Source organism: Corylus avellana, chromosome 1 (assembly GCF_965113065.1).
Source record: "Corylus avellana chromosome 1, dhCorAvel1.hap1.2, whole genome shotgun sequence".
Taxonomy (NCBI): domain Eukaryota; kingdom Viridiplantae; phylum Streptophyta; class Magnoliopsida; order Fagales; family Betulaceae; genus Corylus; species Corylus avellana.
In genome coordinates, this window is record NC_142490.1 from 20715124 (window position 1) to 20739109 (window position 23986).

The following is a 23986-nucleotide window of genomic DNA, read 5'->3' on the forward strand; positions in this document are numbered from 1 at the left end:
ATAAATGAGTAGCGGTGAGATCATTGAATTTGATTTGTTGTTTTATTATTAATCCAAACAAAAAATTCATTTGTTTCACCAAATTTGAACGGAAATGCAAAAAAAAGGCTTGCTCTATATATATATATATATATATATATATATATTTGACATATTCACACAAGAGGGGGGAGAGGGACTTAAACTAGTGATTTCCGCTTCATTAGGCATGATCCTAGCCAATTAACCTACCTCTTGAAGACTTCATTATAGTATATTTGTAATATGGTGTTCTTTATGATTTATTTATTTATTTTTTTGGGATAGCGTTTACTTTAGTTAATTATGCATATCTTGGACTAAGGGTGTGTCGTTTGGCATTATAATTTTATATACAAAAACTACAATTTTAAACAAAATTGCAAAAAATTAATTGTATGGGATTGTGTTTTTTAAAAAATATGATAGAAAATTAGTGTTTCTAAATCACACGTAAATAAGCATTTTTTTTTTTCTAAAGGCACAATTTTATAGGCTAAAATGCAATTTTAAATGTCAAACTATGATTTTGTCAGATGCGTAATTGCGTTTTTAGAAATTAATATTTTAAAATTGCATTTTTTGAAATCACAAATCTGAATAGACCCTAAGCAAGAACTCTCAATGGTAAACCACAAGTTTGGCATATGTTTCCGGGGTGACAAGGCGGTTACGGTTAGTAAAATTCACTAACCGTGCGGTTAGTAACTCTAATAACCGTTAACTGTTTTTTAAAATAAAAAATTTAAAAAAACCTAAAAAAAAAAAAAATGAAACCAAAAAGATGTTTTTATGGTAATACGATAATATCTTATAACATACGACATTCTTTCTAGATTTTTATACATTTTTAAAATTTTAAACACTAAAACGACATCGTTTCATATATATATATATATATATATATATATAGGAGGTTTACTTTTTTTAACCGCCTTAAAAGGCAGTTAGTGCAGTTAACGGTTAGCGTACAGTTAATAATTGCCTGCCTTTTTACCTCTACATTCTAATATTTACTTGAAAACATCATTTTCATCGGAACTAAAAAGTAAAAAGTAGCAAGTAAAAGAATTTTTATTACTACATCCACCAAGTGGCTCATAGAAAGGATAGGTTTGTTTTGTTGACTTGCAATTGAAGTACATTTTATCATTTTTACTAATACTATTTAGTAAACGTTTATATAACTGTGATAATATCCACGTGAAAATTAGTTTTTTTAAAAACAATTTCATAAAAGGGCATCGTAGTAACTTACCTATAACAAAACAACGTCGTTTTGCAGTTTTCATCCAAACTGACGGTTTTGACTAATGGAATGGCCAAAATGCAATAATTTGGTAGTTTGAGAGGCTTTTTTATATTTTTCTCATAATTTAAAATATATATATATATAAAATAAAAAAGGACGACCCACACAACCACACCAAATGGGGTTTTTTTTTTTTTTTCTCTTTTTTTTTTCACTTTTTTCTTTCTTTATTTTTATAAATAGGTATTTTGGTCATTTTTTACTTTTTTCATTAAGATTTAACTGAGATAATCAGATTACATTAGGAATGGGAATGGCCCCCAAAGAGGCCCTTTAAAAGCAAATAACCACCCGTAAGGCCAATGAAAAAACAGGACCAATATGATTTCAGCATTTTTTCCGGAAAACTCCACCTGCTTATGATAATTTTCTTAAGGCTACTTTTAGGTATGAGTGTCTATTTGTATTTGAGTGTCAGGTTTTGGTCAAGTTGATGTATGAGTATAAGATTATATAAGTTAACTCTAATTCGACCTATTTATATGGCCGACTCATTGTTTAGGCCGATTAGGTGGTCGCTAAAGCCCCAAATAACAATAACATAATAAAGATTTTTATATTAAAAAAAAATTTTAAGGCACCAATTATAGTAAATAAATTAGTTGGTGCTCTTTAATTAAGGTCCTAATTATGGTAACAAAAAAAAAAAAAAAATTGCAAAAACTTGAATCCCTATAAATTGAGATTTTAGAAGAAAAGAAAGATAAAAATGAAAAGTGCCACCCAGGAAGCAAAAACTAAACTCTTAATTTTGTCTAAACTTAAAATCAACATATGGTGGCCATGTTCGTTCATTTAGAATACGGTTAATTATTTTTTTAGTACTTAAATTTTCATGTTCTTATTTTTTTCAACATAAGTTTCAATTCATATCACAGTTGTTATTTGACTTATGGATAAATACCAGGTGATACTACAGAGAGAGGTCTGAAGATGGTTCAACCACCCCGTGGGCCGTGGCCTCTCAAGGCCTTTGGGGGTGGATTTGGCTAATGGACATGGTTATATTTGTTCTTCCAGCATGAACAGTAACTATATTTTCCCCAAAATGCCCCAACTTTAGTCGTTATAAGGCTCACCCGCCAACCTCATTTCATTTTTCCATTGCTCTTAACTCATAGCATACTCTCACATATTATGTCTCTCTCAAGAACTCCAGCAATAAGATATCAACCAGACTTCAGCTCAATCTGCTCTCTCGTAGAGTCTCTCTAAACTTTGTTCACTTATCCCCTATTTTCTCTTCCTTTTCCTTCCTTCTCTCCTATTTTTCTCCTTCCTCTCTTCGATCTATGGAGAACCTGAATCCAAATATTGCTGATCTTATCAACCAAACTTCAGCTCTGAGTTGGTCAGATACCCCCCCTCCCTTGGTCATCCTACTCATCAATCCTATCGCCCCCCCTTCCCTTACTCTCGTGGGAAAGATATTTTCTTCTCAACCTCTTTCCAAAGTTACTATAAAAAGCAATATTTCTCTAGCTTGGAAATTTCTAAAATCTCTTTTTCTAAAGACAGAGATGATAATTTGATTGTTTTTACTTTTGAAAATTTGGAGGACCTCACTAGAGTGTTGGAAAACTCCCCTTGGAACATTAAAGGTTCTCCTCTGTTCCTAAAGAAGTGGTCACATGAAGATGCCATTGAAGATTTGGATTTCTCAAAAGCTGTGTACTGGGTGCAAATCCATAATCTTCCTTTGAATTTGGTAACTGTTGAGAATGCCAATGGTATTGGTGCAAGTTTAGGAGAGCTGCTGGCTGTGGATAATGAAGATAACTTGAAGCCTTCGCGAAAAAGCTTCCTGAGGATACGGGTTCTTCTAAATCTACTCAATCCCTTGGTACCTGGTTTCACACATCATAGACCTCTGAAAGCTCCTCTCTGGGTGTAGTACAAATATGAGAGGCTTTATGACTACTGCTATACTTGTGGAAGATTAGGGCATCTCTCTTTTTCTTACCCTGTGGATCCTAAACCTCCTGATCATGGCAGATATGGTGACAAGTTGAAAGCAAGTCCTCCAAATACCAGTAGGGTTGTTCAGCTCATTCAACCTAGGAGGTAGATGTCTGTGATTGAGGGTTCTAATGAGCTTGCTATCGTCCCTGTTCCAAACTAGCCTTCTACTGAGTCAACCCATTTCTCTACTCCTGGTCATCCTGACCAAACCCACCGAGACCAATCCACCTCCTCCCGCTCTTTTCCCAATCCCCAAGGTATTCTCCCTTCCCCAAATTACGCTAGTCACTTCTCATTGAGTCCCATTAATCCCAACTCTGTCTTTATTAAAAAGCCTTCTCTTGTCAAGTTTCCCCCATACCTCAATAACTCCTCTTTAATTCTCACCAATACCGAGAAACTCAACTCTCTCAACCTTTGTCTACCTAAAAACACGTGGCATTCCCCTACTAAGACTTCTACTGCTATTGGGTCCCATTCCCTTTCAACTTATAGTTCTAATCCCCACTTGGATCCTGTAGAACCTGGTTCCACCTCAACCAATCTAGTTACTCAAAATTCTAGTTCTCCCCACACTCCCACGCATCCTGTCTCCTTGCCTGGACTAAGAACTCCTCTCTCCTTTGTCTCTTCTACTCAAAAACTGCGCCATCATTCTTCTACTACCTCCTTTAGAAAATGTGACCATCCTTACCCCCAAACCTCCTCATCAAAAAAACCTAATCTAGGTTCCACTCTCTCCTCCTCCAAAATTGATGATGATTTTTCTCAGAATGTTCAGAGTTCCTCTCCAGAAAATTCTTTGGCAGCCGGGGTGGCGGGCTTCAATCTACCCCCACCAGCTCAATGAAGGTTTTAGCTTGGAATTGTCGGGGTTTAGCTCGTGGCTCGACAATTCATGCTCTCCGAGCTTTGATCAGAACTCATCATCCTGATCTCATCTTTCTCTCTGAAACCAAAATTCCCTCTTCTCGTTTTTGCACCTCCTTGTTTGGTTTGAGTTTCTCAAAGTGGTTGGAAGTTCCTCGAGTTGGTATTCAAGGGGGGCTTTTTTTTTGTCTTGGAAGCATGATGTGGACGTTGAACCAGTCAGACTTGACAAGAATTGTATTTCTTGTATTGTGTACTCGGATCCTCCGCACAGGCCTTGGTTGTTCTCTGGTGTGTATGCTCCTCATACTAGTCAGAGACGTTCAAACTTTTGGCCTCTCTTGGCTAGGTTGGGTAATTCTTTTGGTGGTGCCTGGTTGCTGCTAGGTGATTTTAACTCCATTTTGTCTTATTCAGAGAAGAGTGGAGGCAGTGCTTTCGGTTCTTCTTCTCACAGTAATTTTGTAGACTTTGTTCATTCAAATGCTCTAGTGGACCTTGGTTTTGTTGGCAACGGATTTACTTGGAGTAATTGTAGGATGGGAAGGGCAAATATTCGTGAAAGACTTGATAAGGGGCTGGCAAACCAGAGTTGGGTTCATCTCTTCCCAAACTTTTTGATTAATCACTTCCCAGCTACCCAATCAGATCATTGCCCTCTTTTGATCTCAACTTCTGGTACTTATCGTAATCTTCCTAAACCTTTTCGGTTTGAGGCTTTTTGTTCTAGGGATAAGTCTAGTCATGGGGTTGTAGCAGAAGCTTGGTTGGGTGAGGTGGAAGGTTCCCCGGCTTTCTCCTTGAGTAGAAAATGGAAGAATACAAAGAATGCCTTGAAAAATTGGAATCATCACCATTTTGACCATATTCAACACAAGATTAAATCACTGATGGCTGATACCAGTGTGATCCAATCTATTCCGCACTCTGCTGGTAATGTGGCTAGAGAGCAAGTTCTTCAGGAAGCCTTGCAAGAACAGCTTTTGAGGGAGGAAGTCTTGTGGAAGCAAAAGTCTAGAGAGTTGTGGCTTACTTGTACTGACCTCAACACGAAGTTTTTTCATGTCTCTACCGTGTGCCGTCGTAGCTATCATTCTGTTTCTAGTCTCAAAACTATAGAAGGTATTACTATTGTTGGTAGAGAGAATATTGGCAATTATTTAGTGCAGCATATCAGTAACCAATTTACTACTACTAATCCTAATTTAGATAGTAGTCTCTCTGACTTGGTTGATGAGGTGGTCACAGATGAGGAGAATGTTAGTCTTTGTGTAATTCCTAATGAGTATGAGATTTTCTTAGCAATTTCTGATCTTGGCCTTAACAAGGCTCTGGGTCCTGATGGCATGATTGGTTTATTCTATAAATACTACTGGCCAATTATTAAAGGCAGTGTGGTTTCCTCAGTTCAATCTTTCTTCCGTGGTGGTTTTCTTCTCAAAGAATTCAATCACATCAACATTGCTCTTATCCCTAAGGTGGACAACCCTCACTTGGTTCCTCAATTTAGATCTATTAGTCTTACAAATTTCAACTATAAGATCATCTCTAAAATCTTATCCTCTAGACTCAAGCCTATTCTGCACAAGATAATTTCTCATACTCAGTCCGCTTTTCTCAAAGGAAGATCCATTCACGACAATACCATTCTTGCTCATGAGTTAATCCATACTATGAAGCAAAAGAAAGGTAATGGTGGCTTAATGGCCTTGAAGCTTGATATGGCGAAAGCTTTTGATTCTATGGAGTGGGTGTTTCTGATAAAAATTTTAGACCTATTGGGTTTTCATCCTACTTTGGGTCAGTGGATCAGTCAATGTATCACTAACTTCTCCTTCTCTATTCTCCTTGATGGTGCTCCTTTTGGTAAGTTTTATCCAACCCGTGGTCTGCGCCAGGGAGATCCTCTCTCTCCATTTCTCTTTATATTGGGGTCTGAGATTCTTTCCAGATTAATTTTTCGTGAGGAAAATCTGAGTCTTCTTCATGGTATTAAAATGGCTAGAATGTGCCCTCCTATTTCGCATCTTTTGTTTGCAGATGATGTTATTATCTTCTCTAGGGCTAATGTTTCTAAAGCTAGGGTGATTCTCAATTGTCTAAACACTTACTCTGCTTGGTTTGGGCAGCATATCAATATGGTTAAATCTGCAGTTCTTTTCAGCAAAAATTGTTGTGCCAGCTCCAAAGCTTCTATCAATGAGATTCTCAACTTGGCACGAATTCCAACCCTTGCTAAGTACCTTGGTATCCCTCTCTTTATGCATAGAAAAAAGCAGGATTCTTTTGTTGAGCTCAAGGACAAGATTTTTGCTAAAATCTAAGGTTGGAAAGCTAGACTTTTATCTCAAGAAGCCAAAACCACTTTGATTAAGTCAGTGGCAAATGCTATTCCAACTTATCTTATGTCTTTATTCCTCCTTCCGAAGGCTTGGTGTTCGGCTATTAATTCTGGCCTTAGGAAGTTTTGGTGGGGCTATCCACAAAAAAAGAAGCGCAATCTCTCCCTTCTCTCTTGGGAAAGCATTTGCAAGGCGAAACCCTTGGGTGGTTTAGGTATTAGGACTATGGAATCTCTTAATAACTCCTTACTTGCAAGACTTGGCTGGAAGATGACTTCAAATCAATTCCTTCTTTGGGTTGATTCTCTTAGGAGTAAGTATCTCAAGAATGGTATTTCTCTTCTAAATGCTCCTACCAATCCTAGCTCTTCTTGGCTTTGGAAGGGTTTGCTAAAAAATAGGAAGGTTGTTGAGAAGGGAGCTTGTATTTCCATCTCTAGCGGTTTGAATGTGGATATTTGGTCTTCTCCTTGGATTCCTTTGATGCCTAATTTTAGGCCTATTCCTAATGCTAATTTGGATGTTTGTCCCTCTCTTACTGTGGCTGATCTTATTGTTCCAGGGGAGCAAGTTTGGAATTCTCTCCTATTGCAAGACCTTTTTGATCTTGCATCAGTTCAACATATCCTCATTCCTCAGCATACATCTCCCTTATAGGCCTTCTTTTCACAAGTGGTCTTGGATTCCCTCTTCTTCAGGACTTTTTTCAGTGAAGTCAGTGCATGATCTCTCTCTTTCCATGGAAGGAAGGCCTTCTCCTCTTCATTTTGAAACATGGTTGCTCCTTTGGAAGGTTGAAGCACCTTTTATGGAAGGTTGCTTGGGATATTTTGCCTTCAAGAGCCAAGATTAGTCGCTTTGTGGTCTCTGATGACCCTGCTGCTTGGGTGTGTCCCTTCTGTAAGGGACCTTTGGAAACATTATCTCATTTATTCTTGGAGTGCAACCTGTCCATTGCTTTATGGAGCTCTTCTCCTTCGCAGATTTCCACCTCCAGGTTTGCAATTCGGCCTATCTCTGATTGGATTTCTGCAATCCTCTCTCCTATGGCGTCTTTTGGTATTCCCAAACCTAAGGTGAGAAAGTTCCAGCTCTTTGCTACTCTTGTTATGGATTTTATTTGGAGGGCTAGGAACTTGCTTATACATGATGGCCTTCAACCTTCTTCTAGTCAAGCTATTGTTCAGGTTTCTAGCAGTCTTAATCACCATATTACTACCTGGCGTGAGCTTGATCTTTCCACTCTATGGGTGCCTCCAATTGTAGGTTATGTAAAAGACAATTTTGATGTTGCAGTGAAGGGGTCTTTTGCGGTTGCGGCGGTAGTGATTAGTGATGATATGGGAAACATTATAGGTGTTGCCACTCAGAAGCTTAATTCCTCTGATGTTCTGCAAGGGGAAGCTTCTGCAGCTTCGTTGGCTGCTCGGATGGCAGTCTCCTCCGGTTGTGAGAAGCTTATGTTGGAAGGTGATGCCCTTCTAGTTGTTTTGGCTATAAACAACCCGTCTTTATTCTCTTCTTAGACTTGTGCTAATTGTATTTCTAATATTAGTTTAGTTCTTTCTTCTTTTCAAAGCTGGAATGCTTTGCAAGTTTTTCGATGTGCCAACTTTTGTGCACATGCTCTAGCTAGATGGGCCGCTTCCAATCTTGTTTTTGGAAGCATTCCCACGGGATCTCCTATTCTCTCTTCCATTCGGATCAGGAATGGGAAAGATCGTCCCTTGTAGTCCTTTCTTCCTTATTCAATTAAAAAAAATAATAATAAAAAAAAATTAAAAAAAAAAAAAAAGAAAGAACACCAGCAAAACAAACAATAAGGCTTTAGTTTCTTTGGAACTTCAATTATATTTCTATCTTCTTTCTTTTGTGTTATTTAGTTTCTGGGTAATCTTGCTTTGGCGTTTTAGGTCTCTTTGTATTCATAAACCTCATTTGTGTTTTTTACAAGATTGTCCATGGCAAGTGAGGAGACAAAGGAAGATGGAACTATTATCCAAGATTATACTGTGCCTCTTGCTCTTTCTGATTTTATGAGCAAACTTGAAGAGGAATTTAAGATGGCAATTACTGAAGGGGACCAGAATGAAGAAAAAAGAGAAGCCGCTGAGAGTGGAGTTTCAGTTGCAGGAAGTGATCATGGGGGTTTCAAGAATAATGAAGAGAAAAAAGTTGATAATGAGAATGAGAAGGAAGAATTGCAAGTAGAAAAAGTTGAAGATCAATCTCGGAGAATTGCTATTGATGATGATTATTCTGTTGAGAATTGCAATTGATCGGTGATGATTATTCTATCTATGGAGGCTTCATGTTTCTACATAGAATTTCACAAGGACCAACTTTCATTATCTCTCGTTTAGCTATGAAGAAGAATAAATAGTAAAGAAATACAAATCTTAAATCTAATGGGACTACCACAATATATGTTGTTTGCAAGTTAGGATTGTTTGTCTTTTTTTGGGGAAATGTGCATGAAAGGAAGGAGAACGACAAACAATATTATATGAACCTTTTAGAAGAAAATTTTAAAGGAGTTCAATTGGCATTCACTTTTCTAAAAAATCGAAGAATGAGAGTACTCGAAATTTGTGAGCGATAATGACATATAAAAATTAGAACAAAATGAGGGTTAATATACCATTTGGCGTATTTTATTAATCTTAATCTAATGTTTTTTTAATTGGCTTTAAAACTAATAAATAAATAAATGAAACAGTTGAAGCTTATTCTTCATCAAATTTCGGCCATAATAGCCAATGCGAACCAAAATTGCTAATATTCAAATTCCGGCCAAAGTCATCGAAATCTCAATTTTGATTATAATAGCCGATATGTGTGAAAATACATGTAAAAATTACATAATTTAAAAATAAATATCAATTTAATTGACTTAGATGAGATAATATATATCATTTATATAATGCGCATTTTTTATGGCAGTGATGAGACTTAGCCGTTATTGGCTAAAACCGCTAACCGCAACCACCAAAGGCAATTATTAAATTTTAATAACCGCAACTGCTTTGCTTAGGCGGTTAGCAGTTATTTTATAACTGGCGGTTAGCAGTTACTAAAATGAATAACCGGCGGTTTTATAACTATTTTTTTATATGCAAAATAATTGAAACAATCTGTGAGTTTTTCCCTTACTTTCTCAACAACTACAAGCAGGCAGCCCATAAACTAAAAAATAAATAGATAAAAACTCACCTGATCGTGATCATCAGCCATTCAACCTGTGAGACTGTGAGATAGAGAGAGAGAGAGAGAGAGAGAGAGACGACGATAGAGAGGAGAGATAGAGGCAACGGGAGAGAGGAGATATAGAGAGTCTGAGAGAGAGGGACGGCGCCGCATGAGGCTTGAGTCGTGAGAGAGAGTGTGAGACTGAGAGAATATGATGAAACCCCAATTTGTCTAAATTAGGATAAGTGAGTAAGTGATTGTTTTTTCTCGAAAACAACGCTGTTTTGGAGAAAAAACCGAAACGGCGTCATTTTTATATTTCAAATATCAAAAATATAAAATATATATATATATATATATATATATATATATATATATATATATTATGTTTACCAACTTTATTTATTATTTACAAACCACCAAGCATTTATATTTACAGTTCTTTCTTGCTTCGAGCCTGAATTAATGGAACAGGATCCTCTACAATCCATTTTGGACTGGCGAATATCCAGTTAATGGTCAGGATTTCTTTAGAGAAATCTTAAGGCCATAAATGGGACACTTGTCTAATTAATAAAAAATAATAATAAAATAATATATATTTTAAAAATTTTAAAAATTTTAAAAAATTTAAAAAAACTAAGGGGTGGCCGGCCACCCCCAGACCGGCCATCCCCAAGGGCCAAATCAAAATAATAATAATAATAATAATGATTTGGCCCTTGGGAGTGGCCAATCCACCCCCAAGGGCCATGGGGTGGCTCTGGCCACCCCAAACTGGCTCTTAGGGGTGACCAAAGTAATAGCATAATAGTAACAAATTTATGCGTATGTTTCATGGACGAGCTAAGTACATGTTTTGGGTCCCCAAGAATTTCTTTACACTCAAGACATGAGAACATGACATTTAAAGTTATTTGGGCTCCCAAGATTATAATAGATTTTAGCCCAAAAAAACATGTTCAATAAGTTATTTTAGCTCCAAAAAATAATTTTGGCTCAAAATAACTAATTGTTAACCCATTAAAAAGCATTTGCCTAATTAAAAAGCCCTCGGTTAACCGATTACCAAAATTTAATAACTTAATCAATAATTTACATTTTAAAAAAAAGGAAATAATTTCATTTTGGATAAATACGTTGGCATATTGCAGGGGTGTTGTAATCTTCTTGTTGGAATTTGATACATTTCTCTCTCTCTCTCTCTCTCTCTCTCTCTGTGTTATCCACATAAACAGACTCCTTGTTATTCTCTCACTCTCTGTTATTCACATAAACAGACTCCTTGCTATTCTCTCTCTCTTTCTCTCTCTGTTATTCACATAAACAGACTCCTTGTTATTCTCTCTCTCTCTCTCTCTCTCTCTCTCTCACTCTCAAGAACACCAGCAATAACAAACAGTAAGGCTTTCGCTTTGGAATTCCAATAATCTCTCCATCTTCGTTCTTTTTGTGTTATTTAGTTTCTGGGTAATCTTGTTTTGGGCGTTTCAGGCCTGTTTGTATTCATAAATTTGGTTTTCTTTTTTACAGGACCATCCATGGCAAGTGAGGATCCCAGTCACGATCTGTCACCGGGCATCGGTCATCAGACAGAAGAAGATGGAACTATTATCCAAGATCATACTGCGCCTATTGTTGTTTCTGATTTGATGGGCAAGAACGAAGCCACTGAGAATGAATCAAATTCCATTGATGATCATACTGTGGAGCAGGGTACTGGGTGGGCGCGTGAAGAAGCAAAAGATTATAATGAGAATGAGGTTGAGATTTCTTTTGTGAAGACTGAAAGCTTCAAGAATGAAGTTCAATCGCGGAGAATTGCAATGGAGGAAGAGGTTCAGCGGAGATTTCTGGATTCTCTGGTAACTTGCTTTCTCTGTGAAGAAGAAATGGTTGATAATGAGAATAAGGAGGAGGAGGAGGAGGAAGAGGAGGATAAGTATTCACTGCACCGGGAATTTCTGCTTGATCTTGAAAATTGGGATGGCGGTAAAGAGAAGAAAGTTGATAATGAGAATGTGGGTTCTTTGGCGGAGACCGAAAGCTTCAAGAATGAAGATTGTAAGTTGAATGAAGCAAATTTGATTGATGATCAGATTGTGGAGCAGGGTACTGCGTGGGCGCGTGAGTTTTCATTTGTGGAGAGTGAAGTTCAATCTCGGAGAATTGCAAGGGAGGCTGAGGCTCAGCGGAGACTTCTAGATTCTCTGGTAAATTTTTTTCTCCGTGAAGAGGAATTAGTTGATAATGAGAATAAGGAGGAGGAGGAGGAGAAGGAGGATGATAAGTATTCTCTGCACATGGAAATTCTGCTTTCTCTAGATAATGAGAATGTGAATGAGAAGAAAGAATTGCAAGTAGAGAAAGTTGAAGATCAATCTCAGAGAATTGCTATTGCTGATGATTATTCTGTTGAGAATTGCAATTGATGATACGATTATTCTTTGGGGGCTTCATGTTTCTATGTAGAATTTCACAAGGACCAACTTTCAATATCTCTTGTTTAGCTATGAAGAAGAATAAATTGTTAAGATTGAGGTTTTTGTCTTTCAATATCAAAATAAATGGTTTTTGTCTCACTAAGTTTATAGTACTATATATTGATAATCTGGTGTTCTAATTGATTGTGGGTGTGTGGGATGGAAGAATAATGCCATTCAAATAAGGATTTCTTTTACAGCAATAGGTCTCAAAGTACGTTTTCAAATTGTAATATTAAACAACGCAATTTCAAATTATTTATTTTCTGCAATTTAGTTTAAAAATCATATTTTTCTTTATGAAATCGCAGTACCAAACACACTTTAAGTGACATACATTCCTACCAGCAATTGGATTATCACAACTTTGTTATGCCTCCTAAGCATCTCTTCTTGTGCACTTATGTGTTGGTGTTGTGATAGCTACTGTGCGTGCATATCTGCAGGGGCGGAACTAGGATTTGAGGTATGGGGGGACGGAATTTTTTTTTTTTTTTTTTTGGGTTGGAGAAATGGACGGACTCGTATAAATACAAAAGCATATAGATACACATAATCTCTTTATATGTATGTTTGTATAAAATAAAAGTATAAAAGTGTTACATCTAATCTCATGGCATCACAAATACATAATAATATAAAAAACTAGCAAAATAGCGTAGAATAAAAAATAAATTTTTTTTAAAAAAAAAATTAGCAAAATAAATTAAACACGATTTATAGGGTCTAAGAAAAAAAGTACCTTTGAGCGTTAACTATTTTTCGTAACAATCCCCACAAGCCCCAAATAACAAGAAGAGAAATGCTAAAAGTTGAGTCAAACAATGGTGCAATCATAAATGATTAAACCATTTAATTTGTGATGTCAAAACAAATATTATAAACCTAAATGATGTCAAAATAACTATTCAAAAAACTGATTGTTGGGTTTTTTTTTTTTTTTTGATTGTTGGTTAGAAGCTACTCAAAGATCCCAAATCATTTAACTTTTTTCATTCACATATTCAATCAAAGTCCTAAATCCAATTGAGTTTTTAATTAGAAGCGAACTAGAATATAGAGGGAAACTAAATGAATTGGGTATTTTAGGTTTTTTATATTGAAGGAGGGTGCAAGGTTTTTTTTAAAAAAAAAAGAAATGAAGGGAAAACAAATATTATTTTTTTGGGGGGAGCAAAACTATAAAAAATAATTAAAATGGACACATATATTATTTTGGGGGAGCAAAACTAAGAGAAAAAATTAAAAGGAGATACAAATATTATTTTGGGGGGACAAAATATCATTTTGGAGGGACAAATTTATAAAATGGGAAGATTTTTAAGGCAATTAAGAAAATTTTGAAAGATTTTGGGGGGACATTCGTCCCCCCAACACTAGCTGTAGGTCCGCCCCTGCATATCTGAGACTTCATGTTTTGTGTGGCTAGTTTTGTTCTTTAGATTTTGAGGTTTTTTTTTTTTAAAAAAAAAATGGCACTGAAATCTTTTCAAGGCAGAGTTACTTTGTGTACCTACTCAGGTCAAATAAACTTCAGACCTGTGTAAAAGTACTCTAGACTAGGTAATACTTCGGCTTAGCCAGATTTGGCCTCAAAAAATTATTTGCACTCAAAAAAATTTAAATCTTAAACTTTATGAAATTAACACAAAGTCCAAGGCTCTTACCACTTGAGAGTGTGAGTTTTTACATAGATAAATAAAGAATTTCATAGCAAGTGTACGTAGTCCAAACAAGGACCAAATTTCAATATCTGTTGTTTGGAAGTTAGGATTGTTTGTTTTTGTTTGTGAAATATGCATGTAAGGAAGGGGAAGACAAACAATATTATATGAACCTTTTAGAAGAAAAATATTCTTCGTTGAAGCATTTTTGTATTTTCCTACAACATTCCGTCCATATATCATAAGATGATGGACATCTCCATAAAATATGACAAGTAGTTTATGCATTCAACTCACATATAGCTTGATATAGGAGGGGAGAATTTACCCGACAAGGGGAATACGACAAGGGGACCAATCTTGCCTTATCTTTTCTTGATATGTGAGGAGGCACTCAGTTCACTTATGACACAAGCTGACAGGGATGGGAGTTTGGAAGGGGTGCCGACGTCGAGAAGGGGACCTCGAATTAATCACTTATTTTTTGCAAACAATAGTCTGCTTTTCTGTAAAGCAGATGAGGGCCATTGGAGGAGGCTGACTTGTCTACTTAGCACTTATGAAAAAGCCTCGGGGCAAGGCTGAACTGGCAAAAAAGGGCGATATTCTTTAGTACAAACACATCTGAGGAGATGAAGCAAAAGATCACCGAGCTTTCTGGAATCCAAGCATCACAGAGATTTGATACGTACCTAGGACTCCCAGCCTTGGTGGGAAAATCTCACACACTAGCTTTTTAAAGTATTAAAAATAGAGTGTGGAAAAGGCTTTAGGACTGAAAATTGAAATTCCTATCTGAGGCTGGGAAGGAGATATTACTTAAAGCTGTTACTTAAAGCTGTCATTCAGGCAATCCCTATATATAGCATGAGTGTCTTTCTACTCCCGAAGGCGCTATGTATTGCTGAAAGTGTAGTTAGGGACAAACGAGAACGACGATGGGCAAAACCTCCTTTTGGGTGGGTCAAAGTGAATTGTGATGCTGCGCTGGAGGTACACCATGTACGTGGGTGTGGGTGTCGTGATACGGGACCATGAAGGGGTAGTGATTGCAGCGAGGAGTTTCACGATCGAGGCAAGGATACCTGGAACCAACGACTGCTGAAGCCATGGCAGTTTTTTTTGCTGTCCAGCTTTGCCAGGAATGCGGTGTCCAGAAGCTCATAGTTGAAGGTGATGCTCAGACGGTAATCAATGATCTCAAAAGGGAGGAGGAGCATGGGAACAGATTTGGGCACATTAACGATGACACAGAGCTGCTGCTGGGATCTTTCATTGACTGGCAGGCTAATCACGTACGAAGGATGTTGAATACAGCTGCACATAGATTAGCCAAAATGGCGTCAAAAGCTTTTATGGACAAATGTTGGAGGGATGCCATCCGGGAGTGTATTTGTGATATTGTTCACGTAGAGAATACTATCTCTACCTGAATTTGATTTCTTGATATGAAAGGAATTGGATCTTTCCAAAAAAAAAAAAAAAAAAACAAGGCTTGATATAGGATTGGCCCAATTAACCGCCTACTGATTACCGACTATGACCGAACTAAAATTAATTGTCAATCGGATTATGTGAGTCAAAAATCAGTATGAATTTTTGAGGAGATGAAAAAGAGCATAATAGTAACAAATCTATGTGTATGTTACATGGACTAGCAAAATACATGTTTTGGGCCCCTCAGGAATTTCTTTACACTCAAGACATGCGAACAAGGCGTTTAAAGTTATTTGGCCCCCAAGATTATAATAAATTTTAGCCCCAAAAAAACATGTTCAAAGAGTTACTTTAGCCCCAAAAAAACAACTATTTTTTGGCACCAAAATAATTATTTTTGGCCCATTAAAAATAGCATTGGCCCAATTTAAAAAGCTCACGATTAACTAATTAACCGACCGAAATTAACCAAAAATTTTGAAATATTTTGTTATCGAATTAATGAAATCGGTGAATTAACCAATTTAACTGACAATTTCAGTTAAATAACCGAAAGTAACTCCACACAACCAAACCGATACCCACATACTAAAGAGATTTTCCTTGGTTAAAAGCAAATTATTGCATGCCTTTCCATATGAACTTCATCACTCTTGGACCCTTAATTGTTGGAGTTACTTCCACAGAAGATTATACATAGGAGCATTTGAAGTACCTCATCTCATCTGCATATTTCTATCTTTTTCCAATTGATATCTACTTTTTACCGAAAATTTCCCATTGGTCGTGCCAATCCAAGTTAAGATCAGTTTGTCTATTGGGACTAATATCGAGCCTAACAATGCTCTTGACATCATTTTCATTAAAAATCTCCTTGATTAGTGACATTTTCCACCGATTAGTATTTTCATCAAAAGGCTATTAAATTACCACTTATCCAAAAAGTTTAAGCTAATAGAAAAAGTTAAATTTAATACACGTGGAATATTTAATTTAAATAAGATGAATTGACGGAGTCAAAATTCGATCCTAAAACCTTTGGCTTTAATACCACGTTAAGTCACCGGTTGTTCAAAAAGCTAAAGATTAAGCTCATAGAAATTGGTAAATTTAATTAACACCATAACAAAGGCAAGAAGAACTAAGAAAGATATAAACTAAAAGTCAATATCAATATTATTTAATTAATATTTAAATATAAAAAATGTTTCACTTAAATTTGTTGCCGTATGCCTCAAAATTTATCGAGTCGGTCATATCCATTTAATTAAATGGGTCAAATCCATCATCTCAAGCTTGCCTAAACTGATGTATGTGTGATAGAGTTCCAATTAGGCATGTAATGGTCGAAGAAAGTATAACAATAGAAGAATTCTCCAACAAGTCCCACATGCAAATAGAAGACCATGCTTACCATCGTGACTCCCCTACAACGGATTTAAATAGGAATTTAGTGTCTCTCCTTCAACAGCCTCCTTATGGAGGGTGTTGATGTTTTAAAGCTAGTAAGATCTTTGGCTTGCTTCAAACACTACTTTTTTTGTTCCATTTCCTGGCCTATTGACCAAGATTCAGAGGACCGGGCCATTTTTTGGCCCATTTCCTATTTGTATGTATTTTCTGCATTGTATTACTATCTTGGGTTTATTATTGAAGAGCCCAACCGTTTTTCGGTTTTTTGATTCCTTGTACCCTATCCTTATTTGCTTAGAAAATAGTAATAATAATAGAAGATCATGCTTACAATAGAATAGAAGTCCATCATGCAAGAAGTCCTTAGCAACTAGAATTAATTAGATTTATTTTGTGGTAAATTTCGTTTTGCAAATTAAATTTTATATAAAAAGAATTATATATAACTCAATACAAAATATGATATAAACTAAACTAATGTCTCGTTGCAAAGATGGATTATACACCTAGTTCGAAGAAAAAAAATTAAAACAAAAGGCAAGGACTAAGAGAGATATAAACTAAAAATTAATATCAATATTATATAATTAATATTTAAATAAATAAAAAAGATCTCACTTAAATTTATTACCGTAGGCCTCAAAATTTATCGAGTCGGCTCTATCCATTTAATTAAATAAGTCAGATCCATAAAAAATAACTCACTAATTTTGTTATAGTGTAATTATAGATGATTGATTTATTTTGTGGCTTGTTTTGAACTCTAATTAGATTTATTTGTGGTCTCTCTAGCTAGCTCCTATCTTTAAAGGAGTTCATTATTATCTATATATAGCATATTTCTGTTTCCTCATAATTAAAAATAATTAAAGAGACTCTCTGTTATTCTCTCTCTCTCTCTCTCAAGAACACCAGCACTCTCTCTCAAGAACACCAGCAATAACAAACAGTAGGGCTTTAGTTTCTTTGGAATGGAATTCCAATTATCTCTCCATTTTCGTTCTTTTTGTGTTATTTAGTTTCTGGGTAATCTTGTTTAGGGCGTTTCAGGCCTGTTTGTATTCATAAACTTGGTTTTCTTTTTTACAGGACCATCCATGGCAAGTGAGGATCCCAGTCACGCTGTGTCACCGGGCATCGGTCATCAGACAGAAGAAAATGGAACTATTATCCAAGATCATACTGCGCCTATTGTTGTTTCTGATTTTATGGGCAAGAACGAAGCCACCGAGAATGAATCAAATTCCATTGATGATCATACTGTGGATCAGGGTACTGGGTCGGCGCGTGAAGAAGCAAAAGATTATAATGAGAATGAGGTTGATATTTCTTTTGTGAAGACTGAAAGCTTCAAGAATGAAGTTCAATCGCGGAGAATTGCAATGGAGGATGAGGTTCAGCGGAGATTTCTGGATTCTCTGGTAACTTGGTTTCTCCATGAAGAAGAAATGGTTGATAATGAGAATAAGGAAGAGGAGGAGGAAGAGGACGATAAGTATTCTGTGCACCGGGAATTTCTGCTTTCTCTTGAAAATTGGGATGAAGCAAAAGCTGATAATGAGGAGATCTTGGAAGAAAGATTCGTGGGTTGTAATGGTAAGAAAGGAGAAGCCGCCGAGAGTGGAGTTTCTATGGTGGGGATTGATCCCAAGATTAATGAAGATTGTAATGAGAATGAGAAGGAAGAATTGCAAGTAGAAAAAGTTGAAGATCAATGTCGGAGAATTGCAATTGATGATGATTATTCTGTTGAGAATTGCAATTGATGATATGATTATTCTATGGAGGCTTCATGTTCCTACATAGAATTTCACTAGGACCAACTTTCAATATCTCTTGTTTAGCTATGAAGAAGAATAAATATTAAAGATTGAGAGGCTATTTTGATAAATGGTTTTTGTCTCACTAAGTTTGTATGAAATTGCAATGTGTATGCTTTATATATAGTACTATTGATAATCTGGTGTTCTAATGCCATTCAAATTAAATCAGGATTTCTTGATGACTTTATTTGAAAATGTCATCCTTAATTCAGATGCTTAAACAAAGATAATCATGCCATCAATGTCCAAATTGAAGTGAACAAAGATCGATTTGGTTATGAACATGTGTTTTCCAATCATTTCATGAAAGAATGTGATATGATTTTAAAATGTGGTATTTTAAAATGTGATATTTAAAAATACAAATTTCATATGTTTTCAAATTAAAATTTTAAATAGGAGTGAAAAGACGGGCGGCTATTAACCACATGAGAAGAGAGAGAGAGAGGCTGAGGGCATATCAAAAACCGAGAAGAGAGGGAGAGATTGAGAGCAGATCAAATCAGAGCCCCTGATCAATTTCACTGAGAACGAGAGCAGGAGAGAACAATGGAAACAGAAATTTCCATGGCTGACGATGGACAGAAATTTCCATCTCTGTATGTTCTCTCTTGCTCTTGGTGGTGTGACAAAAAGAAGCTGTGCGTCGAAAAGAAAAATGGAAGGGGAGAAAAAGTAAAAGGGGAAGGGATGAAACTCTGGAGGGAAAAAACCACCAAAAGTTTGTAGTCAAATAAAATAATCTTATAAAATAAATAATATTTGCTTTTTGTGCCTTTAGATTTGAAGAGGAGGTCTGACAAATATTATATTTAACATTTGATATAGAGTTTGATGTGGAGATCAGCTTTTTATAGATTTTGTTAAAATTTTAAAGAAATGTTAGAAATAGAGAGCTTGATGTGAATGCTCTAACCGCCTTAAAAGCATTAGTTAAAAAACCGCTAACTGTTATTGAGTTTTATTATATAATATATATTTATATAATAATAATAATAATATTTATAATTATTACATGATCAATTAATCATTAAATCACAAATTCTTTTAGAGAATTAAATATAATTTTTTTGTTAGACAATTAAATCACAATTGATGATTAAATGATATAATTATATAATAATAAATTATACATATATAATATGACATAAGTTATAACTATACAAATTCATACTAATACAATAATTATGTACCTAAAGACTTAGTTTCAATGCATGTTATAAACTTATAAGTCTATATATGTTATAAATTATAATTACACATATATACATATTGAATAATATAAATGTATAAGATTAATACTTAATCATATGATTCAATAACAATTCAAATAATTAATCATATTATTCATGTGCAACAATAATATGATTTGTATAATATCAAATTAAGTGATTAACATTGGATTAAACAATGTGTTACTTATAACCACAATTAAAGTATTAATGTATTATCATTATAATATATATGATTCTATATATATTACATGATCAATTGATCATTAAATCATATGATTATATAATAACAAATAGAAGTATGCTGTGTACAATGATTGTTGAAGTTTTATTTATATCCTATGTTGTGTAGAAATTAACCCACAAGGATTGAGAAATTTTATTTATATGCTATGTTTAAGTCTCCGTTCAAGTCCTTGTTAAAACATTGGTATGAGTATCTGTTGTATAACTTGCATTTCTTTTATCTTTTTTTTATTATTATTTAATATTTTTTTCTATTATTATAACTTGTATTCTTAACAAGTTATAATTTACATTTAATTTTTTTTTAAAAGTACAAGTTAATTGATCACTTTTTACAGAAAATTTCACTTAAATGATTTTTACAGAAAATTTCACTTTTTAAAAAAAAAGAACTCACTTAAATTTGTTGTCGTAGGCTATCTATTTAATTAAATAAGTCATATCTATCAATAATAACTCACTAATTTTATTATTATCTTTTCTTCTATCTTTTACTTTATTTTATGGTTTGTTTTGAAATCTAATTAGATTTATTTGTGGTCTCTCCACCTCCTGTTAGAGATAAAGCTCCTGTCTATATTCAAATGCATGATCGCTCCAATCATCCTAGAGATAAGGAACGAAGTTTGAGTTCAAAGCTGTAACAATACTTATTTAGTGTTTGAATTTTATTTACTATCTAAGTTGTATATATCATATTAAATACTTATCTTTGTCTTTGGTATTCAAACCGTATAGATCAGATTAGTCATCTAGATTAGACTTACTGTACAAGTTTCTACATAATACATAATCTATCGTGTTGTTTAGATATTGAAGTCTAAAAGCACTTACGAATTATTTCATGCTATCATAGCCTACCAAAGGACGATTGGATTTACACTACTTACCCCTGACAAGGACCAAGAAAAATACTGGCTTGCAAAGAGAGGGTGTTGAGGAATGATCTCATATTGCCTGTAGACAAGATCTTAAGCATGTTTATAAGGAATTGACAACCCTCTCTTATAAAACTGATTTTATGAGATGGGTTAGGCCTACAAATTTCTTTTTAGCTCCTATCTGGAGTTCATTATCTATAATATTAATGCTTCATTATCTATAATATTTATAGCATATTTCTTATCATTGTATAAAAAAAATAAAAAAATGAAATAATTTCATTTGAATAAATACGTTCTCATATTGAGGGGGACAAAGTTTTTCTCCAACTGGGTTGGAGGAATTTTTTTCAACCTAGTCAATAAAAGTGACATGCCATTTTTTTTTTAATAATATGTGAGATGCACATGTTTTTTTAATAAAATTTATTCCAACTTTGTCTATATTATTAAAAAAAATATGTGCATCTCACATGTTCAAGGGACATATGTCATTTTTATAGATTAAGTTGAAAGAAATTCTTTCAACCCAGTTTGAAGAAAAACTTTGTCATTGCACTTTGCTGGGAGGAGTCATGCTATCAGGCTGCCAAGCGTCAAATAAGTGTTTGCCAAAGTCTGATGTGACTTTATTAAAAAAAACAAAAAAAAAATTGTAGAAAAATCTCTCTCTTCCTAGTCCTGCTAGATTTTTTTTGGTTAAATTTTTGTAAGTTAATATTTAATTTCTAATGCCTCAAAATTTATTTTTTGATTTAAAACTAAAACTTATTGGTGGAAGGTTAACCCTTTAAGGATTGTATCACTTAAAAATGATTTTATCATCCTAAATTTAGTGCTAATAACTTAAATTTGAATTTATCTTTAATATTTCTCTTCTCCAATTAAAAAAAAAAAAAAAAAAAAAAAGAATGTCATGTCTGACGCTTGGCTGCCATGAGAATCTCAACTCTGCTGGGAGTGTTATAATCTTCTTTTTTTTCCCAAAGAGACCTCCTATCCTGCACGCCGGACGCCTCCACCATTACATTTTTTTCCAAAATGCCTCCACTTTAGTCGTTATAATGCTCACCCGCACCCCATTTCATTTTTCCATTGCTCGACTCATAAACATACTCTCTCTCTCTCTCTCTCTCTCTCTCTCTCTCTCAAGAATACCATTAATAACAAACTGTAAGGCTTTCGCTTTGGAACTCGAATTATCTCTCCATATTCGTTCTTTTTGTGTTATTTAGTTTCTGGGTAATCTTGTTTCGGGCGTTTCAGGCATGTTTGTATTGATAAACTTCGTTTTCTTTTTTACAGGACCGTCCATGGCAAGCGAGGATCCCATTAACGCGCTATCACCGGGCATCGGTCATCAGGCAGAAGAAGATGGAACTATTATCCAAGATCATACTGCGCCTATTGTGGTTTCTGATTTGATGGGCCGTCTTTTTGATCAATTCTTGACGGTATATACTGAAGGGGGCAAGAAGGAAGAAAATAAGGAGAGCGTAACGATCTTGGATGAAAGATTCGTGGGTTGTAATGGTAAAAAAGGAGAACCCACTGAGAATGAATCAAATTCCATTGATGATTATACTGTGGAGCAGGGTACTGGGTGGGCGCGTGAAGAAGCAAAAGATTATAATGAGAATGAGGTTGAGGTTTCTTTGGTGAAGACTGAAAGGTTCAAGAATGAAGTTCAATCGCGGAGAATTGCAATGGAGGATGAGGTTCAGCGGAGAATTCTGGATTCTCTGGTAAATTGTTTTCTCCGTGAAGAAGAAATGGTTGATAATGAGAATAAGGAGGAGGAGGATAAGTATTCTCTGCACCGGGAATTTCTGCTTTCTCTTGAAAATTGGGATGGCGGTAAAGAGAAGAAAATTGATAATGAGAATGTGGGTTCTTTGGCGGAGACCGAAAGCTTCAAGAATGAAGATTGTAAGTTGAATGAAGCAAATTTGATTGATGATCATATTGTGGAGCAGGGTACTGGGTGGGTGCGTGAGTTTTCTTTTGTGGAGAGTGAAGTTCAATCTCGGAGAATTGCAAGGGAGGCTGAGGCTCAGCGGAGACTTCTGGATTCTATGGTAAATTTGTTTCTCCGTGAAGAGGAATTAGTTGATAATGAGAATAAGGAGGAGGAGGATGATAAGTATTCTCTGCACATGGAAATTCTGCTTTCTCTTGATAATGGGAATGTGGCTTCTTTGGCGGAGACTGAAAGCTTCAAGAAGGAACAAGTGGAGGAGATACCGAAAGAGATGGATGCTGAATTGCTAGCTGATTGTCAGAAGTGGTGCGGAATTGCTCAGCAAGGCCCCAATGATCTTGTTCTTGAAAATGTGGCCGTGAGAGAAGAAGAAAAAGTTGATAATGGGGATGAGTTTGAGGATCAGCGGAGACTCCTGCATTCTTTGGTAAATTGGTTTCTCTGTAAAGAAACAAATTTTGATTTTCACAAGGAGAAGGAGGAGGAGGATAAGGATATTCTGCACCGGAAAATTCTGCTCTCTCTTGGAAATTGGCATGGCTGTAAAGAAGAGAAAGTTGATAACGTGAATGAAGAAATGGAGGGGAGAATTGCAACTGATGATTATTCTGTGGAAAAAGGCGATAATGAGGAGGATGAGGAGGAGGATGGGGTTTCTCTGCAGAGGAGAATTCCAGATTCTATTGTAAATTTCCATGGCTGTGAGAATGAGAATGAGGTTTCTTTGGCGGAGACTGAAAGTTTCAAGAAGGAAGAAGAGGATGCTTCAATGTTGAGCTTCAAGAAGGAACAAGTGGAGGAGATACCGAAAGAGATGGATGCTGAATTGCTAGCTCATTATCAGAAGTGGTGCGGAATTGCTCAGCAAGACCCCAATGATCTTGTTCTTGAAAATGTGGCCGTGAGAGAAGAAGAAAAAGCTGATAATGGGAATGAGTTTGAGGATCAGCGGCGACTCCTGCATTCTTTGGTAAATTGGTTTCTCTGTAAAGAAACAAATTTTCACAAGGAGAAGGAGGAGGAGGATAAGGATATTCTGCAACGGAAAATTCTGCTTTCTCTTGGAAATTGGCATGGCTGTAAAGAAGAGAAAGTTGATAACGTGAATGAAGAAATGGAGGGGAGAATTGCAA

At 35.4% G+C, this 23986-nt stretch overlaps 1 protein-coding gene and 1 pseudogene across 1 annotated transcript; both read left to right on the forward strand.

Moving 5' to 3' along the window:
- The first annotated feature begins 2622 nt into the window (after positions 1-2622).
- On the forward strand, positions 2623-8783 carry LOC148588098 (uncharacterized; annotated as a pseudogene).
- Positions 8784-11059: 2276 nt separating this feature from the next.
- Positions 11060-12194, forward strand: LOC148588099 (uncharacterized). The gene is made up of 2 exons (XM_088512424.1): positions 11060-11094; positions 11227-12194. The coding sequence occupies exon 2, from the start codon at positions 11235-11237 to the stop codon at positions 12123-12125; it is 891 nt and encodes a 296-aa protein (XP_088368550.1). The 5' UTR covers positions 11060-11094; positions 11227-11234; the 3' UTR covers positions 12126-12194.
- Positions 12195-23986: the final 11792 nt, after the last annotated feature.